This window comes from Hemiscyllium ocellatum, chromosome 14 (assembly GCF_020745735.1).
Source record: "Hemiscyllium ocellatum isolate sHemOce1 chromosome 14, sHemOce1.pat.X.cur, whole genome shotgun sequence".
NCBI classification, from domain to species: domain Eukaryota; kingdom Metazoa; phylum Chordata; class Chondrichthyes; order Orectolobiformes; family Hemiscylliidae; genus Hemiscyllium; species Hemiscyllium ocellatum.
Genome location: NC_083414.1, coordinates 17,356,001 through 17,376,520, shown reverse-complemented (window position 1 = coordinate 17,376,520; position 20,520 = coordinate 17,356,001). Strand labels below are relative to the sequence as shown.

The following is a 20,520-nucleotide window of genomic DNA, read 5'->3' as shown; positions in this document are numbered from 1 at the left end:
CATATATCAAAGAGTAGAATACCAAATGCTTCAAGGGAAAATAAGAAATGATTAAATGAATGAAGCGATATTAACATAAGGTGATAAGAAGCCAGCTAAAGAAATTTGAAATGTCCCCAAAATGTACGTAAATGAGATAGTTGAGGGTAAAGCAGTTCTGAAATAGATACATGAAAAGTAAGCAGAGTGAAATCTTTAGTTAACATCGGATGCATATTTAAGTCAGGAAATGCAGAATGCTGCAAATTGCCAATTGGAAGATCAGGTATCCTACATTGAACAGTGGAAGGTGAAAAAAGGAGATTTTTGTTTGTGGAAATTCTTGAGATATGGATATTGCTGGCTAGACCAGCATTTATTGCACGTCCTTTATTGCTCTGGACAAGGTAGTGCAAAGTGCCATTTTGAATTGCTGCAATCCTTGGGTGTATGAGCAGCCACAGTGCTGTTAGGAAAGAATTTCCAGAAATTAGGACCTTATGATAGTAAAGATACAGTAATATTGTTCCAAGTCAGGATAGTGTGTGGCTCAAGGGAACTTGAAGGTGATGGTGTTCCTATGCATCCGCTGCCCTTATCCTTCGAGATGAAGAGGTCACAATGCAGAGCATCTTGTAGATGATATGCACTGCTGCCACTGGACATGGACTGTTTCAATTTCTGAGGAGTCACAAATGATGCTGAGCATTGTGCAGTTATCAGTGAAAATCCCCACTCCTGACCTTATAACAAAGTAAGGTCACCGATGAATCTGCTACAAAAGGTTGACCCCAGGACACTATCCTGAAGAACTTCAAAAATTATGACCTGTTGCTGAGATTATGGACTATCAACAACCCAAATTTATGATGGAATGTCATAATGAACTTTAAATATTAATTCTGTATGTGTCTCCATGGATGCTGCCAAACCTGCTGAGTTTCTCTAACACTTTCTGTTTCTATTTCAGATGTCTGGCATTTATACAGTCATCTTCCTTTATACTAGGTACAATTCCAACTAGCAGAGTTTTCTCCTGATTCCAATTTATGTCAGTTTTGCTAGGGTTGCTTGATGCCATTCTCAGTAAATGCTGCCTCACTGCCAATGGTGGTTACTCACCCCACTTCTGGATTTCTGCTCTTCTGTCTGTTTTTGGACGAAGGTCAAAACTGAACATCAGCTGAAGAACATGAGCCACCCATTGCCAATGACTGAGCAGTAGTCCTACATGCTAATCAATAACAGCTAATGACTACAAAATTCCTATGACAATTAATCTCTTTTACTGAAGGTGAATGTTGAAAAAACCATGGAATGGGGTTTATAACTCAGCACTTAAATGTGATCAACAACACAGCGACCATTCCCAGCCTCTAACCTGCTCTTGCAGCAACAGTATTTTTATGGCTGATTCAGTTTCTGGTCATTGGTCACTTCCAGGATGGACATGGTTGGGGATTTCAGCATTAGTAATGTCATTGAATGTTGAGGAGGGATGGCCTCTTGCTGGTGACGTTTATTTGCTGGCACTCGTGATGATATTGCCCCTTTAACAAGGTTATGTTGTCCTTAGTTTTTCTTGCAAGGGGGATTGTAGAGGCAGAGATTCCATTTTGTCTGGAGATGGCTACTCTATAACAATGGCAAGGGAATGGCCAGTTTTTCCAGTTCAGGATTTTTTTTCTATTTTGGTTTCATTTATAACAAGCTGTCAAAAACTACTAGGGACCTAGAAGAGCAGCTACAGTGTTTCAACAGAGGACTTGCCTGAACTTTCTGGAAACTCTCCTGCCTGTAAGAACCTGTGTTTGAATTTACCTTTAGCCGAGGGAAGTGTTTATGGGATGTTGCAGGAATTGGAATAGCTCCTTCATTAAATTGCGGTAGAGTTGGTTGAGTTTTCACATGAGTTGTTATTCTAGATTCTGTTTTCTTTTGTTCGTGTTCCAAACATAATGTGTAAATAAATTCTGTTTTGCTTGAAGTCAAGTGGTTTGACCAGCTGCATCGCTCCTGGAATGTCCACTAAACATCTACCTTTTAAAAAAAACTTTAAGAAGGTAGCCTCGACTCTAACTTTTATTTTTTTTTATCTCCAGACATATCAGGACCTCTGCATTTATGACCCCTCTTGGAAACAAAACAAGGACAGCATCTTCACACTCATGTGGCGTGAATGTTATTTGTCACTTGAGAGCCCAAGTCTGGATGTTGCCCAGGTCTTGTTGCACATAGGCATGGACTGTTTCACTGTCTGAGGAATCACAAATAGTGCTGAACATAGTGCCATCATCAATAACATCTCCATTTCTGACATGCTGATGCAAGGAATTATTAGACAGTTTGACTCCATGCTCCTTAAATGATTTGAGAAGCAGAAGGAATCATAGCATGCTGATTTTATCCTGTGAGAGGGATCTCCTGTTTCAGTTGTCAGAGATTAACATACACAGACCTAACCTATTTCTCTTTAAAGACATATTCCAAAAATTCTGATTCTGAAATGATTACTTCCACAAATTCTATCTATAAAATCACATTGAAAAATTGTTTGCAGTAGTTTTCCACCAAGCTCAGATTCATACTAGTACCTGAGATCTCTTCGTTCAAAATAAAGCTCCATCTACATTTAGCTAGAAGTAAACGTGGCTTCTGTAAGCTTGAGATATTTTCCTCATTTTGCTCCATTGAAATGGTGAAAAAACTGACTTCCTTACACTATCCTTTAATTCCTGTTAAGAAATCAAGCCCAGGACTCCCTGCATTCAGTTCATTTCGGCCACTGTCTATCACTTAGCTGTTTTCAGTATAACTTGTCAACAATGAAATCCTTAGCCTTTATCAAAGGTTTCAATCCAAAATGGTTTTGGAATGTCACTTATAATACCAATAAATACTTCATTTTGAATTTTCTCAGCTGGGTTTTTTTTACTCCAGAAAACAGAGCTGTGACATTTTAATATTAACCTGACTGTAAGGCTCCAGGAAAGCTAACCTTAATCAAAACTTATCTCACTGAGTGGCTTGATCAACTATGGAACAGCAACATTTTCAACTTCGGAAGGAGTATTTCATTCACTTTGAAGAAATTTGAGATCTCATCTCAAATAAATCTTGAAGTTAGTAGCCACAGAGGACCTTTAGTTTACCAAGTCTGTCAAGAATGTATGCAGCGAATGAAGAACAAAGACAGGTTAACAGCCTTATTGATATTCTATCTTCCTTCATTGAGCCTTCTTGAAGAACTTAATTCCTATTTCACTTCTATTCAGAATTTTGTGGACAACTTTGAATTAGATCAAAACAGATTGATGTTTCCTGAGTAAATCTTTAGTTATATATTGTTTAGTCCTGGGAAGATCTTGTGGGCAATATCCTGTCATCAACACTGATCTGAAGGATAATGATCTTGGCCTGAATGCATTATGCTAATCATGTGAAATCAATCAGCGAATGGAAGTTGCTGACATTGAAGAAATAAAAAGTAGATAATATTGTTGAAGTAGTAATGTAAAGGAGAAATCACATGCAATCAACACACATGGAATCAGTGATATGCTCACGTGCTGTTGCACTCTTCCTTTGTATATTGCGTCCTTCTCTAGTATGTAGAAATAAGCAATCTCTTTTGGCCATGGTCTACATTTGGTTCCCTGTTGGGCTATCATCTTAGACTGTCTCTGTTTCACTGCCTCCATCTGTCTTTCTTCTGTAGCCAATTTCATCGAATGGAGCCAGAATAAATAATCTCTGTATATCTTTCTAATGCTTTTTCATTTCATTTTTTTTTGGTTTTGGCGTTCTGTGTCTTGAAGCTTGTGATCTACAGCTGCAGTGTTAGATGCAATAACCTGACTCTCATTTGATCTTGACAGATGGCAAAGGAGGCTTCAGTCTGACTATTTACTTTTTTTTCTTCTGTCTATTCAAGTGTGTTATTCTTCATACAGTTCTCCTTTTTCTGTGTAAACTATCGTGGCTTCACTGCCAGAAATGTAGTTCCATCAAATTCAAATAATCTTTAATTGTATTAGCAAAGATTTATACTTATTCTGAATTTTTTTGTGCAGTCCAGAAAATTTCAGTTATCAGTTACTCTTGCAAAATTATTGTAAATTCCTGTGAATAGGTGGATTTCTTCCAGTTTGAATTTGGACATAAATTAAATTTAGGTTGTAATTGTGTTTTGAACTTAAAGCTCTAAATGTGTTTACATTCATTGAATCTCTGTAAGATAAAGTCAACTTTGTTTTGATGCCTAAAAGTAGAGACTTTTTAAAAATATTGTTCAATCTCACTACAATCTCACTTCCTGTATTGATATATGAATCTTCTGACATCTTCCAGTTCATCATGTTCCAGTAAAATATCCTGTCCCTGCCATATGGCCTTATTATCAATAGAATAATTGCTTAAAATACTATTTTGATCATAGAGTCATAGAGATGTACAGTATGGAAACAGACTCTTTGGTCGAACTTGTCCATGCAGACCAGATAACCTAAATAAATCTAGTTCCATTTTCCAGCATTTGGCCCATATCCCTCTAAACTCTTTCTATTCATACACCTACCCAGATGCCTTTTAAAGGTTGTGTACAAATACCAGACTCCACCACTTTATCTCGCAGCTCATTTCATACATGCACTATCCTCTGTGTGAAAATGTTGCCCTTTGCATCCTTTTAAATTTTTCCCCTCTAACCTTAAAACCATACCCTCTAATTTTAGACTCCCTCACCCTCGAAAAAGGCCTTGTTTGTTCACTCTATCCATGCCTCTTATGATTTTATAAACCTCTATAAGGTCACTGTTCAACTCCTCCAACCCTGGCAACATCTTTGTAAATCATGTCTGAACCCTTTCAAGTTTCACAACATGATTCCTATAGCAGAGACCAGAATTGCATGCAGTATTCCAAAAATGGCCTAACCAATGTCCTGCACAGCTGCAACATGACCTCCCATTTGCTATAATCAGTGCACCAACCAATAAAGGAAAGCATGCTAAGCACCTTCACTATCCTATCTACTTGCTATTGCCTTTCAAGGAACTATGAACCTGTATTCCAAGATCTCTTTGTTCAGCATCGCTCCCCAGTCAGTTCTGTATCCAAATGACTAGTTCTCCCTGTATTCAATGTGATCTAACCTTGCTAATCAGTCTACCATGAGGTCCTTGTTGCATGCCTTACTTAAGCCCATATAGATCATGTCCACTGATCCAACCTTATCAATTCTCATTTGTTACTCCTTCGACCAACTCAATCAAGTTAGTAAGACACTAAAATGACCTATTGGCTAAATAGCCTTTCCGTTACTTTGAGTACTTTATTGTATAGGCAAAAGTGAGGACTGCAGATGCTGGAAATCAAAGTCTAGATTAGGGTGGTGCTGGAAAAGCATAGCAGGTCAGACAGCATCCGAGGAGCAGGAAAATCAACGTTTTCGGCAAAAGCCTTTCATCAGGAATGTATGCAAATTGAGGATGAGATATCAGAGAGTATTCTATGCCATTTGTTGGGATTAGTTGAGATATTACCGATTACATGAAAGATGGGAGTGGCTCATACTTCTCAACTTCAATATCAACTTATTTTCCTTGGTATCAGTCACTACTATAGAACTTCACATTTGTATTTGAGGTGGAAAACTATTCAATGACGATCAGCTCCAGATTAATGATGGAATGTGACCAGTCTGTGAGGCAACCATGTCAGTCTTTACTGAGATAAGTAGAAGAATTAATCAAAAATTATTTTAATTTAATTTTTTTTATAATTCAGACTGAATTCACAAAGTCACTTTCAGGTATTTGAATTAATTTGTTATCAAGTGTAGTTATTTCTGCATTTTAATTGAACTGAAACATTACAACATTTGATACTAGGGCGAGCCTGATGGCAAGTAGCTTGTTTATATATGAAACAAAGCATGAGAGGAATAGTATCATAGTCAGTAATACACATGAAGAACAATGAACTTACAGGCTTACTGCTCATCATATCATCGAAAGGTAAAGGTATATTGAAGAATAGGACCCTCTTTGACCTCATGCATAATTTGGTTCTATTTCATTAAATGTTTAAAGGTTTATTGAGTTAAATCTTCTTCCTTTTCTTCTGTGACATTTACCATTCCTTGGCCAGGCCATCAACATTACTGGTTGTTGAGATGCGACAAGATGGCTCTCATTGTCGAGCTCCTACCTTTTACTTCAGTTATTAATTCAACTGATGGCAAATTTGAGTGAGGTGGTAAAGGCAATTGGCCATTTTCCAGACAGATTAGTTTTTGTTTTAATTTTTGTTTCATGATTGTTGATGTTAAACTACCCCTTATTTTCTGATTTTTCTAAACTGTGCTTTGGAATTGTTTTCAGTTGAACTCTGGACATCTATCATTTGCTGTCAATCGAGGGACCAGTCGAACTATAAGGTTGCTGCTGAATCGAATGCCATTGAATGATGGGAAGTGGCATGATCTTCAACTAGAGATACGAGACGTGAGGAATGGGCGTGATATTCGATACATAGCAACAATCACTATTGATTTCGGACTTTATCAGGTCAGATTGATTTCTGTCTAGATGCATTGGAGCATGTAGGGAAGTCTCTTAGAAACTTGGAGCTCAGAAGGTGTCGCCTTGGTCCATCTTGTGTGGGCTAGTTCTTTGAATGAACAGTTATGCGCTATGAGGCAGTAGTGCTAACCAATGAGTCACCATGTTATCTTTATGTTTTTTATATCCAGTTAGTGAAGAAGACCGATTTTAATTTTTTGGGATTTATCCACAAAATAAAACATCACAGATGTGTACCTCCTCACTCAGCCATACCACAGTATCCTACATACCCCTCGATAGATGTATGGGTGACACCCAATAATCACACTGACCTATTCCATTCCTCTGCATCAATTCCTAAGTAATTAAATGCCTTTTAATAACATTATCAACTTGAGGATTCGTGTGCACCAAGGTTTCTTTGCTCACTTGCACCTCATAAACTTACTTAAAATATCTTGCCTTTCTTCAAACATCATCTGTGACAGGCTGTGTGGATTCAACACTTGGACTGTCACCTCAGAAGTGAAAAAACAGTCTCACGCACTATTGAGGGATTGTCTAAGAAAACAACAGCTGTGTTTTTGTTATTAGCTCTCCAAAAATGCACTCTGCGCAGAATTTCTTTTGTCATGAACTGTCCATTTCATCATCCTGTGTAATCCTGAAATTTATAACTATTATTACTATCTATGACCTAAGCACACATCGATTTCTAGAATTTGTAAACTATAATGCTGCTGTGTCATTAATAACTTAATGTAGTTTACTCAAGGTAATTTATAAAAAATTGCATAGTAATTAACCCAAAATTGCTCTTTGGGAAATACCACTGCCATTAACCTCTCAAACAGAATACGACACATCCAAGACAACCTTTTGTTTTCTGTTACAATTTTTTCACCATATTGCTATCTTCCACTTAGCTCCATTTGCTTCCATCACCTCATTTAAATTTCTGTGTAGCACCTTATCCAAATGCATTTCAAATGTGTATATGCAAGATATACTAACACGCTTCTCTGTAACTTTATCAAAGAATTTGATCAAGTTAGTCAAGAAAAAAGGAAAGCCTCAGACTTGCAATGATGAAATTCATGTTTGCTCTCCTTGTTTTAGCCTATGCCTTTGATACAAACTGTTGTTTTATCCTTGATAGTGGTTTCCAATAATTTCCCCCATTCACTGTTGTTGACTGACTGATCTGTTGTTTCCTAATTTATTCCTCTTCCCTTTCACATTAACAACCTTCCAGTGTCCAGCATTACTTCTATATCCAGTCAGGACCAGGTGACCTAATAACTTCCAGTCATGCTAAATTTCTAATACCTTTTATCTATTCCTGCCTTTGACCTTTTAGTCTAACCTTCATATAATCTGCTTCTAATGTGAAGATAGATGCAAAGTCTCATTTAGTACAGAAGGCATTTGATCTTTAAAGGGTCTGTAATAACTCCAAAGTTGAAAAGTAAACCCTTCAATTTTCTAAGGATTCAACCAGATGCTGAAGTCATTTTTGTCCAAAATCAAGTTTAGATTAGGTTAGATTAGATTCCCTACTGTGTGGAAACAGGCCCTTCGGCCCAACAAGTCCACACTGACCCTCCAAAGAGCAACCCACCCAGACCCATTCCTCTACATTTACCCCTGACTAATGCACCTAACACTACGGACGTGCAAACTCCACACAGTCAGTCGCCTGAGGCGGGAATTGAACCCGGGTCTCTGGCGCTGAGGCAGCAGTGCTAACCACTGTGCCACCGTGCCGCCCACAGTTGTGTAATCTCAACTTTGGAAACAGAGGTGCACCACAAAAAACACAAAACTGCATGTAAACTAAACAGCCTTTCTCACATTGCTTCACTTTTTGTTAATTCCTGATATTTTATCCACTCTTTATTTTGCAAATTTAAACCAGTAAGCCAACTGAAAGCCCAGACGAGCAATTGAACTGGCCAGATCAAGGCAGCTGTCACGGCCATGTTACAAGATGGTCTCCAATAAAGTGTTTTGAACTAATGGTGCACTGATTGTGGTTTTAATTAGTATTTTCTTGTTGTTAGGATACAGTTGTTGTTGGCAATGAGTTACACGGGCTGAAGTTGAAGCATCTTCAAGTTGGTGGTATTCTCAGAGCTGGTGAGGTACAGAATGGATTGGATGGCTGTATCCAGGTATAGGAATTGTTGCTTGTTACAGGTAGTTCTGTCTGTCAATTGTGACCATCAGTACAGATTTGAATTCGGTTGAGAAGCCTTGTGGATGCAGTAGCCACCATTGTCCAATATGTATGCTAGATTACTTTAGATTAGATTACTTACAGTGTGGAAACAGGCCCTTCGGCCCAACAAGTCCACACCGACCCGCCGAAGCGCAACCCACCCATACCCCTACATTTACCCCTTACCTAACACTACGGGCAATTTAGCATGGCCAATTCACCTGACCCGCACATCTTTGTGACTGTGGGAGGAAACCGGAGCACCCGGAGGAAACCCACGCAGACACGGGGAGAACGTGCAAACTCCACACAGTCAGTCGCCTGAGTTGGGAATTGAACCCGGGTCTCAGGTGCTGTGAGGCAGCAGTGCTAACCACTGTGCCACCGTGCCGCCCACTCTGTTGCTTATTGTTCATATCGAGAAGGTGTGCATTATATTGATTTCAGAGTTTGTTTCATTTTCTGTGCTATGGTGAGTTAATTTCTTCCTCCAGTAATGAGCTGTACTAGATCAAACATTGACCCTTGGAAGCACTCAAGACAGGCAGAATCTTAACTGATGGAGATTGCTTAATGTTCAGGGACACTTCCTCATGCCATATGTGAAAATCAGATCACATTTTCTATATTCAATCCTGAATTCATACTAAATTAGCTAACCACATTTGCAGCATCTATTACTTTATTTAGGTAGAAATCAGGAGAAAAATCAACCAGCTCTGCTCATCATAATCAGTAATCATGAATGCAAGAGGGAGTTTTCAAAAAGGATTTTATAACTTGTAAACTTGGCAAAACTACTTGTACATAGGTCTGAGCAATCTTACAGCTCTTCACTGTATTTTGTACAACATGTATATATATTTTATATGTATTATGATGAATTGGATTTATATATTATTCCTATGAAGCAAAAAAAATTCCCTCGTCTCCTAATACATTTATATATTGGAAAGTATAGTTTCAAAGATTCTCATGCCTCTTCTGCATCTATCCCATGGTCCATTATGGTGATTAGGATGTTTGTAGTCAATGTTGCTAAACCTATTCATCATCAAACTTCCCCAAATGCATGTACACTTAAGTGATCATGAGAACAGCTGGTTGACTTTTCTTTATCCCCCGCCAACCCAACTTCCCCTTTCTGATATCCACTGCTTGTGACTGAAGAGACCCTTATTAGCAGAAGAAAACACTCTAAATGTTGGTTCTTCTAGATTTCTATGATTCAGTTTTATTCCTGTTTTCAGTAGTTTGTAGAATATCTTCCAGAAACCCTTAGTTCATTTAACTCCTGTGCATATATATGTGTGTGTGTGTGTGTGTGTGTGTGTGTGTGTGTGAGTGAGATCTCCTGTTCTTTCCAGCTAGATCGGTCTAGCATTATATGACCTGCAAATAAATGGTGCACACAAGTGTAGATCTATATTTTTTGTTTAGCTTGAAATGCAAATTTATAGAGTTAATGTAGGTACCGAAGAAGTCAATCTATTGACTACTGTTTTTTTTTCCGACCCTCAGGGTGTGCGTCTTGGTGAAACCTCTATTGGAATTGCAATGCCAAAACCAAGTCGGACTATGAATGTAGAATTAGGCTGCACCATCCCAGATCCATGTGACTCCACCTCGTGTCCTCCTAACAGTTATTGCAGCGATGAATGGCAGAGTTACTCTTGTATCTGTGAGCCAGGTATTGTTGGCAAAACCGAAGGTAGTTATGTATCTTTTACTGATCATTTTCTCTCTCTTGTCATTGCAATATTTATTTATAGCAAAAGCTTTATTTCGAAGAATCAGTTTTCAAGTTAGTTTCACAGACCACAGGTTTTCTACAGATATAGATGTTTTGGCTGTAATTTTCAATTCCTCTCTGGCCACAGGAGAGGTGCCAGAGGACTGGAGGTTAGCCAATTGTGGTACTGTTATTCTAGAAGGTAGCAAGCATTAAACTGGGAAAATGCAGGAGAGGCAATCTAACCTTTTTGGGGCTGAAGGAATTGGAAGAAATTCTGAGGGACGGAATTAATCTGCACGTAGAGAGGATGAGATTAATCAAAAATAATCAACATGGTTTTGTTGAGGGGAAGCAATGTCTGACCAACTTGATTGAATTTGTCAAAGAGGTAACCAGGTATATAAATGAAGGCATTACGTTCAAGATAATCTACTTGTACTTCAGCAAGACTTTTCATAATTTTCTGCATGGAGGACTGATAACAAAGGTAATAGCTAATGAAATCTAAGGAAATTTGGCAAATTGTATACAAAATTCTTACTGAGTGGTAAGAAGCAGAGGGTGATGGTTAAGAGATCTTTTTTGTGACTAGAAATCTCTGTCCTGTGGGGTACCTCAGAGATCAGTGTTGGGCCATTGCATTTCGTAGTATAAGGGAGTGGTTTAGATTTGAATGTAGGAAAGTTGATCATTAAGTTTGCAGATGATAATAAAATTGTGGGATGGTAAATAGTGAGAGAATAGCCTCAGATTACAGGAGGATATAGATGGGTTGATCAGTTCGTGTGAGGTGGTCTACTTGAGCAGGATAAACAAGGCAAGGGAATGTATGATGAATGGTAGGACCCTGAGTATCACCAAGGATCAAAGGAACTATTGTGTGCATGTCTACCAATCCCTTAAGGTAGCAGGAGAGCTGGACAAAATGGTTAAAAAGGCATATGGGATGATTGCATTTATTAGCGAAGGCATAAAGTTTGAGCAGGGAGGTTATGCTGACACTGTATAAGATTTGGTTAGGCCACAGCTGAAGTATTGTGTGTATTTCTGGAATCCACATTAAAGGAGAAATGTGTTTGCATTGGAGAAGGTGCAGAGGAGATTTATCAGGATGTTGCTTGAGCTAGCATGTTTTAGTTAGGAAGAGAGATTGGATCAATTCAGGTTATTTTCCTTTGAGCAGGGGAAACAAAGGAGAGATGGGATTGAAGTATATAAGGTTATGACAGATACAGACAGGATAGAGGGTAAAAAAACCTGGTGGAGGGATCAATGACCAGAGGCAAACATTTAAGGTAAGGGCATGAAGTGCGGAGATGGTGAGAGGTTTTTTTTTCACTCAGGATGCTTGGAGCTCACTGTCCATAAGAGTGGTAGAGACAGAAACTCTCATGATATTAAAGTATTTAGATTTCCACTTACAATACCAAGGCATACAAGGCTATGAGTCAAGTGCTGGAAAATGGGATTAGAATAGTTAGGTGCTTGTTTTCAACTGGATCAGACTCAATGGGCCTTTTACATGCTGTAGACGTAAGACTGTCAGAAGAGATCCATTTTAGTTCATTCATCCAGAGGCTTTGCAGCGCCTAACCTGGTCTTAAATCATTCTACGGTATTCACCCTCTCTACTCTATCCAAAGCTCAATACGAGTATTGATCACTCCGAACTTTCTTAAATCAACCTTAAGTGTACCTTTTGTGTAAATTTGAACATGCAGAGTGCAGTTAGCGAGGAAGTTCCAGGATTTTGACCCATCAAAAGTCAAGGAACGAAGATTTGGTTCTAAGTCAGGGTGGTGTGTGACTTGGAGTCAAAGTAGTAGATAAAGGTGTCCCCATTCATCCACTGCCCTTGTCCGCCTACATGGTTATATGTTTGGGTTTAGACGGTTCCGTGGAAGGAATTTGGTGAGTTATTGCAGTCCATTTTGTCGATGGTATATACTGCTGTCTCTGAATATCATTAGTGAATGAAATGCATGTTGAAAGTTGTGAATGGGATGCCAATCAAGTGGCTGATTTGTTCTAGATGATATTGAGCTTCTGAGGTTTGTTGAAACTCACCCATCCTGCCAAGTACCAAGTATTTCATCATGTTCCTGACTTGTGCCTTGTAGATGGTTCACAGGCACTGGCATGCATAATTCCTAGCCTCTGACCTGCTCTTGTAGCATGTATATAAAGTTTATTATTTAAATTTATTATAGTGTTTATATACTATATGGCTGGTCAAGTTCAAATTCTGGTAATGCCCAGGTTATTGATGGTGGAGGATTCACTGATAATGCCAATGTCAAGCAGTGATAGTTATATTCTTTCGTGTTATAGGTAAGTATTTTTCTACCACTTGTGTGACGTGAATGATACTTGAGAACCTAGGTTCTTGACTTTCACTCAAATGTAACTTGAGTGCATGAATATAGAGATTGTATTTTCAATAAATATGTATGTATAGATGTATGAATTAGGAATGGGAGTAGGCCACTCAGATCCCTAAAACTTGTTCCTCCAGTAAGATCAAGGTTGATCTAGTTACTCCACTTTCCTGCTTTTTTCAAAGAACCTTCACTCCTTTACTTATTAAGAATCTATCTACCATACTTTAAAAATATTCCAAGGCAAGGTTCCTCAAATGGCAGTGGAAGTAGAGTCCCAAAGATTCATGTTGGGATGCAGGGGGGTGGGGGAATTTTCTTCATCTCTGTTTTCAGTGAGCGACCTCTCATTTTTGAACATTGACCCTCATCTTAGATTCTCCAACAAGAGGAAACATCCTTTGCAAAGCCCTCCTGCTTAATTTAAAACCAGCAACACAGAAAAGGTTTATCCCATGCAGTAATCTGTAGAAATTCGAGTGGTCAAGAACTAAAGTCAAAATTAACAACTTTATTTCTGAAATGAGAATAATTAACTAACAACTATGTACAAGTCCTTATACTAACCTATCTTTTACCTTCCCTTCTTTGATACTAGTCCGATAAAACTCCCAATTAAGATTTACAAAACAACACTTCTTATCTCAAAACCAGGCAGCTTTTGGTTCTTACATTTGGATCTTCCTGTGTCTTCTTTTTAGGAATTTCTGCGTCACAGGTAATTGATCGAAAAGGTACCTCTTAAGAGAGCTATTTTTCAAGCAGTCTGTTACATGCTGGGGCTTGGCAGTTCTTATCTCAACTGTATAATTTTCCCCAAAGCATCGGATTGTGTCATTGGCTTTAAAGGTCTTCAATATTAAGGGTGGCACGGTGGCACAGTGGTTAGCACTGCTGCCTCACAGCGCCAGGGACCTGGGTTCAATTCCCGCCTCAGGCGACTGACTGTGTGGAGTTTGCACGTTCTCCCCGTGTCTGCGTGGGTTTCCTCCGGGTGCTCCGGTTTCCTCCCACAGTCCAAAGATGTGCGGGTCAGGTGAATTGGCCATGCTAAATTGCCCGTAGTGTTAGGTAAGGGGTATATGTAGGGGTATGGGTGGGTTGTCGCTTCGGCGGGTCGGTGTGGACTTGTTGGGCCGAAGGGCCTGTTTCCACACTGTAAGTAATCTAATCTAATCTAATCTAATATACTAAACTCAAACTGGATTAGAGTTTGGTATTTTTCAGGGTATAATTTAAATTGATTGGCCAAATTTGAATTTGTTTTTGTCTCCAGGCAACGAGCTAATTGAGTTGTTTGACCAAGTGTTACATTGTTACCTTATTGAGAACACTTGGTACTGTGCCTGGTAGTTTTGCTGCTTTCAACTCTCTTAAAGCACAGGCAAAAGTGAGGACTGCAAATGCTGGAAACCAGAGATTCCTGATGAAGGGCTTTTGCCCGAAACATCAATTTTCCTGCTCTTCGGAATCTGCCTGACCTGCTGTACTTTTCCAGCACCACTCCTCTTTTAAAGTACACCCACACCTTCATAACTAGACCTTCAGGACATTTTATATTTCAATCAAGTTGCCTCTTACTCTTCTAAACTCCACCAGACACAGGTCTTGCTTATACAGTCTTTTCTCATGAGCCAGTTAGCTCATCCAACGCCCAGGCATTAGCCAGTCTAGTAAACTTCCTCTGAAAAGTTTCCAACACTCTTTTACACCCTTTGTCAACTAAGATACCAATACTGTATACAGCATCCAGAAGTGGTCTTACCAATGCCCTGTATAACTGAAGCATAAGCTCCCTACTTTTACATTCATTTCCTCTTTCAATAAACAATAACATTCTAATATCTTTCCTAACTACTTGCTCCACCTGTACGGTAACCTTTTGTGATTCGTGCATTAGGACATCCTGATCTCTCTGCACATCAGAGCTCTGCAACATCTCACCATTTAAATAATATGCTTTGCTTTTATTCTTCCTGTCAAAATGGACAATCTCACATTTTCTCACATTATATGCCATTTGTCAGATCTTTATCCATTCACTCACCTATATCCCTTTGTAGTGTCATGCCTTCTACAACAAATTACTTTCCTACCCGCCTTTGTTACTTACAAATTTATGAGCTATGCCTTCAATTCCTTCATCCAAGTCATTTGTATAGCCTGTAAAATGTTGAGGGCCCAGCACCATAATCACACCAATTATCATATTTTGACAATCAAAATGACCCATTTATCCCTATTCTTTCATGATGGCTACCTAGTCTTCCATCCATGCCAACATGTTACTGCCTGTAAAATGAGATTTTATTTTCCTCAGCAACATTTAATGTGATCCTATTATCAAATTCCATCAGTTGATGTCTACCAATGCTCTTTTATTCACAGCATACGTTACTTCATCAAATACATCGGTTAAACATGAATTACCTTTGACAAAGCTATGTTGACTCTGCCTGCTTAACTTGAATGTTTTAGAAATGTCTGAATGTTTTGAAGTGTCCTGCTGTAATGACTTTAATAATGGCTTCCAACATCTTCCCAATGACAGACATTAAGCTAACTGCCCTGTACTTTCCTGCTTTCTATCTCCTCCCCTAATGGCAACTTACATTCGCTACTTTCCCTGAAACTAAGAAATTTTGGAAAACAAGCTTGCAGCTCCAACAAATTTTCAGTGCCACCTTCTTGCTGGCTGTAATTTTCTTGAATTTCTCCCTTCCCTTTTCTGACTCAGCTATTCCTGGGATGTTACTTGTTTTCTTAATAGTGAAGACCAGTGCAAAATTTCTGTTCACTTAATCCTTAATGTCTTTATTTTCCAATATTACTTCCCCAGACCCAATTTCTTTCGAATCAACACTCACTTTTTTTAACTCTGCTTTTTAAATTTCGATCAAAATTCTTAATATATGTTTAGCTAGCTCTCCTTTGTACTATAATTTTACCCCAGTTAGTAACCTTGTAATTCTTTGCTTTTTTAAAGATATTCTGTCCAAGCAGCTGACTTGCTGCCCATTTTTTGTGCAATCATATGACACATTTTGTTGAAGCTTTTTGACATGTACTCATCAGGACAATTTGCAAGTATACCATTATAAAAGGGAACAGCATTTTTACATCATACTGATAGAGACCTTGCCACGGCAAATGCACCTGTTAAATACTCAACTGTCAATCAGATTTAATTATCCACATTTGGATTCCAAATTAAACATGTAGCAACAGTAATTTATCAGACAATGCTGTAATAGATTATGCTAATTTAAATTGACAGTGATCATTCCAATCCACAAAGAGTTTATCAGATAAAAAATGCAGAAGTGGCATAAAAGTTGATGTAAAATATTTAAGAATGTTTCATGTTTAGGTTACTATGGTGAGTCTTGCATCGATGCCTGTCAGCTGAATCCATGTGAGAATGAATCTGTCTGTCGTCGCAAACCCAGTTCCTCTCATGGGTACACATGTGACTGTGGAGAGAACCATTTTGGCCAGTACTGCGAGCACAGGTAAAACAATACCGCTGAATGGAGGAATGCAATACATTTCTATTAGGGAACAAAGTTAGAAGGACCAAAAGTTGTCATTGTGAGAATAGTTGTATAGAAAGTCTGAGGAATGGTGTAAACAAGTCATTCATGTACTTTATAGTTTTAAACAAAGACGTTGCAGTCTGGATGGAATGTGCTAGATATTATTTGGCTTTGCCTAACCATCAGATGATTCTGTGGAACTTGGGTGTGCCTTTTTGACTTTTGTATTCATCTGCAGGATGTGGAAATCACTGGTAAGGCTAGCATTTATTGCCCATCTTCAGAAAGTGCAAGTCAATTGTATAGATATTTTCCTAACCAACCTATTCAGAGATATTATTAGACACCTCTAGAGCAGGTGGAACTTGAATCTGGACCTGTAGAGACAACCAGTGAGCCACAAGAACCTTATGTTAGTTGTATAATTGACCTTCATTGAATTGTATAAAGGTGATAGAAATTAACTGGAGGATTCATGTGTACACTATAAATAGACAAACTAAGGATCTCTAAGGAGTGGTTGTGTCCTGGGCTCAGAGTCAGAAGAGCCGGGTTCAAATCCTGTCCTCATGATTTGATGACCATGAGGTGTCGTAACACATCCAAACGTTTCATTATAGAATAAATAGGCTAAAATTATAGTTATTGAATTAAGAGATGCATGCTTGTAATGTGTAACTGTAAATAAATAGATAATGCACATAAAGATTGGTTCAAGTTCTATTCTTCACCATCTGGCTTTTTTGAATATAACAATTCAGTCTGCTTAAGACGTGGAACAAAAATCATCCACCTTATTTTTTCACCCCACATTCCAATCCCTACCTCTAAAACTGTTTGTACCTGCCCAAAAATGTATTTTGAGATGCCCTTAACTCTGAAAAGCAATTTTTGTGGGTAGGTTGAAGTTGTTTTGTTGCCAAGGATTTGCTGCCACTGTATTTTAAACGTTAATATGATGTATTCAGAAGAATTGTATATCCTTCCATGCATGTGCATTAGTCCTTGCTGTATTTTGTTTGACCTTTTCTTCCCTTTCCCCCTCAATGTATTCCTTGTACCCTTAAAATCTTTATTACAACAGAATCATATTGTAGAGTTTGTTTATAATGCACCAGTCACAGTTGACTGTTAAAGAGAGAAATAATATTGATTCTCATTTCAGTACCTTTATAATGTACACAATGCCTTTGATAGACACTGCAGTCAGTGTGGAATTTACCTTCAGAGCTTTAAAAATGTTGCAACTGGACCATGTGTTTTTCCATGCCAACCTCAACGGTTTGGGTTCAGAATTTATTGTGGACTATGAATGCAAATCAGTATCTTGCAACTGTGTTCTTTGCGCAACAAAAAGTAAGTGCTATAATGATTTTTATTCCCTCCTGAATTTTCACCTAGAATTGATCACCAATGTCCCAAAGGCTGGTGGGGGAATCCAACTTGTGGACCCTGCAACTGTGATATTAGTAAGGGCTTTGACCCGGACTGCAACAAGACAAATGGCCAATGCTACTGCAAGGTTAGTATCATCGTGTCATCAAGAAAATGCCACTTTTTATCTTTCTTGCCCCTCCCTTGATATTGAGTTTTTATTACGGTTTGAATATGTATCATATATTGAAACCTCTAAACTTTCTGAATGTACAAATAAAAATAAATCAACTGTTGATTTTTATTGAGATGCATTGATGAGTTTTACATTTATCATTACCAGTATAAGCAGCATCAGTTTGACTTTTTAAATATATGATGCTGTGGTTATTACTTCAATGTATTCTGCCTGTCAAAGCATCTAATTTGATAGTTTTTCTTACCTGGTAAAGAAACCAATTTCCCCAATTTGTTTCGTGATTCAGCCTTACATAATAGATATCTAACAATGATGTCTTTAAGACTCATCTCTGTAAGTCACCCACTTGAGTCATGCTCCACACAAGTCAATAACTACATAATTTACAGACTATTTATGTCACTTTACAAATATACATTCGATCATGGGAGTATGGGTTCACTGGTGTTGTCAACATTTATGTCAATCCCCAAGTGATCTTGAGAAGATGATAATGAGCTGCTACCTTGAACTTCTGCAGTCTAAGGCATACAAATATACCTATAGTATTGTTATGAAGGACTCCCAGGATTTTAACAGCAGCAATTAAGGAACAGTATTTTAGTTTTAAGTCAGAATGATGTGAAAGACTTGATGGGAACTGCCTTCCAAAGTGTTCCCAAGAGTCGATTAATCATTTGTCTTGGCAGTGGAGATTACAGGTCTGATAGGTGCTACTGAAAGAGCCTTGGTCAGTTGTTGAAGTGCGATCCTGTCAATAATTCACAGCTGCCATGGTGCACTGAGGGTCGAAGTTGCAAATGTTTTAAGATACTAGATGGGATTTCTAGTGGTTTACTTTCTCCTGAGTGGTTTCAAGCTGTGCTCCTCCAATCAAGTATGGAGTATTCCATCATGCTGCTGATTTCTCCTTATTGATGGTAAAGACTCAAAAGATGAGTTATTGCTACAGAGTTCTTAGCCTCTGATCTGCTCAGATAACTACAGTTTTTCATATTGCGTGTCCAACCAGCAAAAGGTTTCCCCTCAATTTATATCAACATAAGTTGTACTAGGACTTCTTGATGCCACGTGCTGCCTAGATGCTAATGGAGCAAGAATTGGCCAGATTGGGTTTGTCTTGCTTTTGAGGATAGAACAGAATTGGATAATTTTAGGTATTGCCAGAAAGATGCTAGTTTTGTAATTTTACTAGAGCAGCTTGACTTGGAGCATAGCTCCAAGTTGCTCCTCAGATGCTGCATGACCTGCTGTGCTTTTCCAGCACCACACTCTTGATTCTAATCTCCAGATCTGCAGTCCATACTTTTGCCTTGGAACATAGCTAATCCTGTAGCCCCAGGCTTCACTACTATGGCTGGAATGTTTGAATGTTTGCTGTATCTGGTTCCTTCTTGACATCAGGTGTCATGAATTGACTGACAATTGTAATTTGTGATGCTAGGGACTTCAGGAGTAGGCTAAGATGGATCATCCTTTGACAGTTATGTATACATGCAGTTGCATAAATCTTTAACGTTACCTTCAATTTCTGAAATTATTCAGCGTTGAAGATGGGAATGTTTGTGCAGCTTTTTATTTATTTAATTATCCACTAGTGTCCTTATGATGGTCACTAGATTCATGATTGTCTTTACTGAGGCTAGCTTGTTATTCCAAGTTTATTAATTAATTAATTGAATTTAACTTTTGCAGTTGCCCTTGGTTGGATTTGAATTCTGGATACTTGAATATTATCCTAGGTCACAAGGTTATTAGGCAAAAGTAAGAACTGCAGATTAGTAGTCCAGTAATATTACTATTATTCATGTCATATGTAATTTTCCATATATATTTGTTGAATTAATTTGAGCTGATTTTAGAGTTTCTGGTTCCAGCTTATAACATTTTGAAATAAGTACTGTGAAATGTCCTCTGCTGTTCACAAAACTTATGAAAGAATGACCAATGAAATATTTCTTTGCTTGAGTTGAATTCGAAACTGGTTGGATTACCAAATTCCTAAACTTGGCAATCTTTAAATCGTTGACTACAACAAATTAAATTTTAAAATACTATAACATAAGAACTCCCAATTTATTTGCAATTTATGGATTTATTTGGATCATAATTTTTATAAGCAAGGAGCCCCACAACTATTTTAATCACAAAAAGATCACTATTTTAAACTCCATTTAACTTGAGTTCATTTTTATTCTTTCAGGAGTTTCACTATCGTCCTGTCGGAAGCGATGCATGCCTACCTTGTGACTGCTATCCCATTGGCTCGTTTTCCAGGTCATGTGATCAAGAAACTGGCCAATGTCACTGTAGATCAGGAGTGATTGGACGTCAGTGTAACCAGTGTGATAATCCTTTTGCGGAGGTCACGCACAGTGGGTGTGAAGGTGAGAAATGTCCCCGAGACATAATTTATTGCCAATCTGCTGTAGAAATGAAACTTTTAAAAAGAATTTTGCACAGCTGAGAAGCTTAAATTAACTTTGTTACATAAGTAAAATTACTAAACATTGCACGGATTTGATCTTCACA

General features: G+C 38.2%; 1 protein-coding gene across 1 annotated transcript in view; it reads left to right on the top strand.

Annotated features, from left to right (window-relative positions):
* celsr3 (cadherin, EGF LAG seven-pass G-type receptor 3) overlaps nt 1-20,520 on the top strand; it is a 255,555-nt gene that overhangs the window by 119,254 nt on the left and 115,781 nt on the right. The window contains 6 exon segments of the mRNA XM_060835417.1: nt 6,363-6,548; nt 8,609-8,719; nt 10,288-10,477; nt 16,250-16,391; nt 17,817-17,937; nt 20,192-20,375. Of these exon segments, the coding sequence (XP_060691400.1) occupies nt 6,363-6,548; nt 8,609-8,719; nt 10,288-10,477; nt 16,250-16,391; nt 17,817-17,937; nt 20,192-20,375 (934 nt within the window).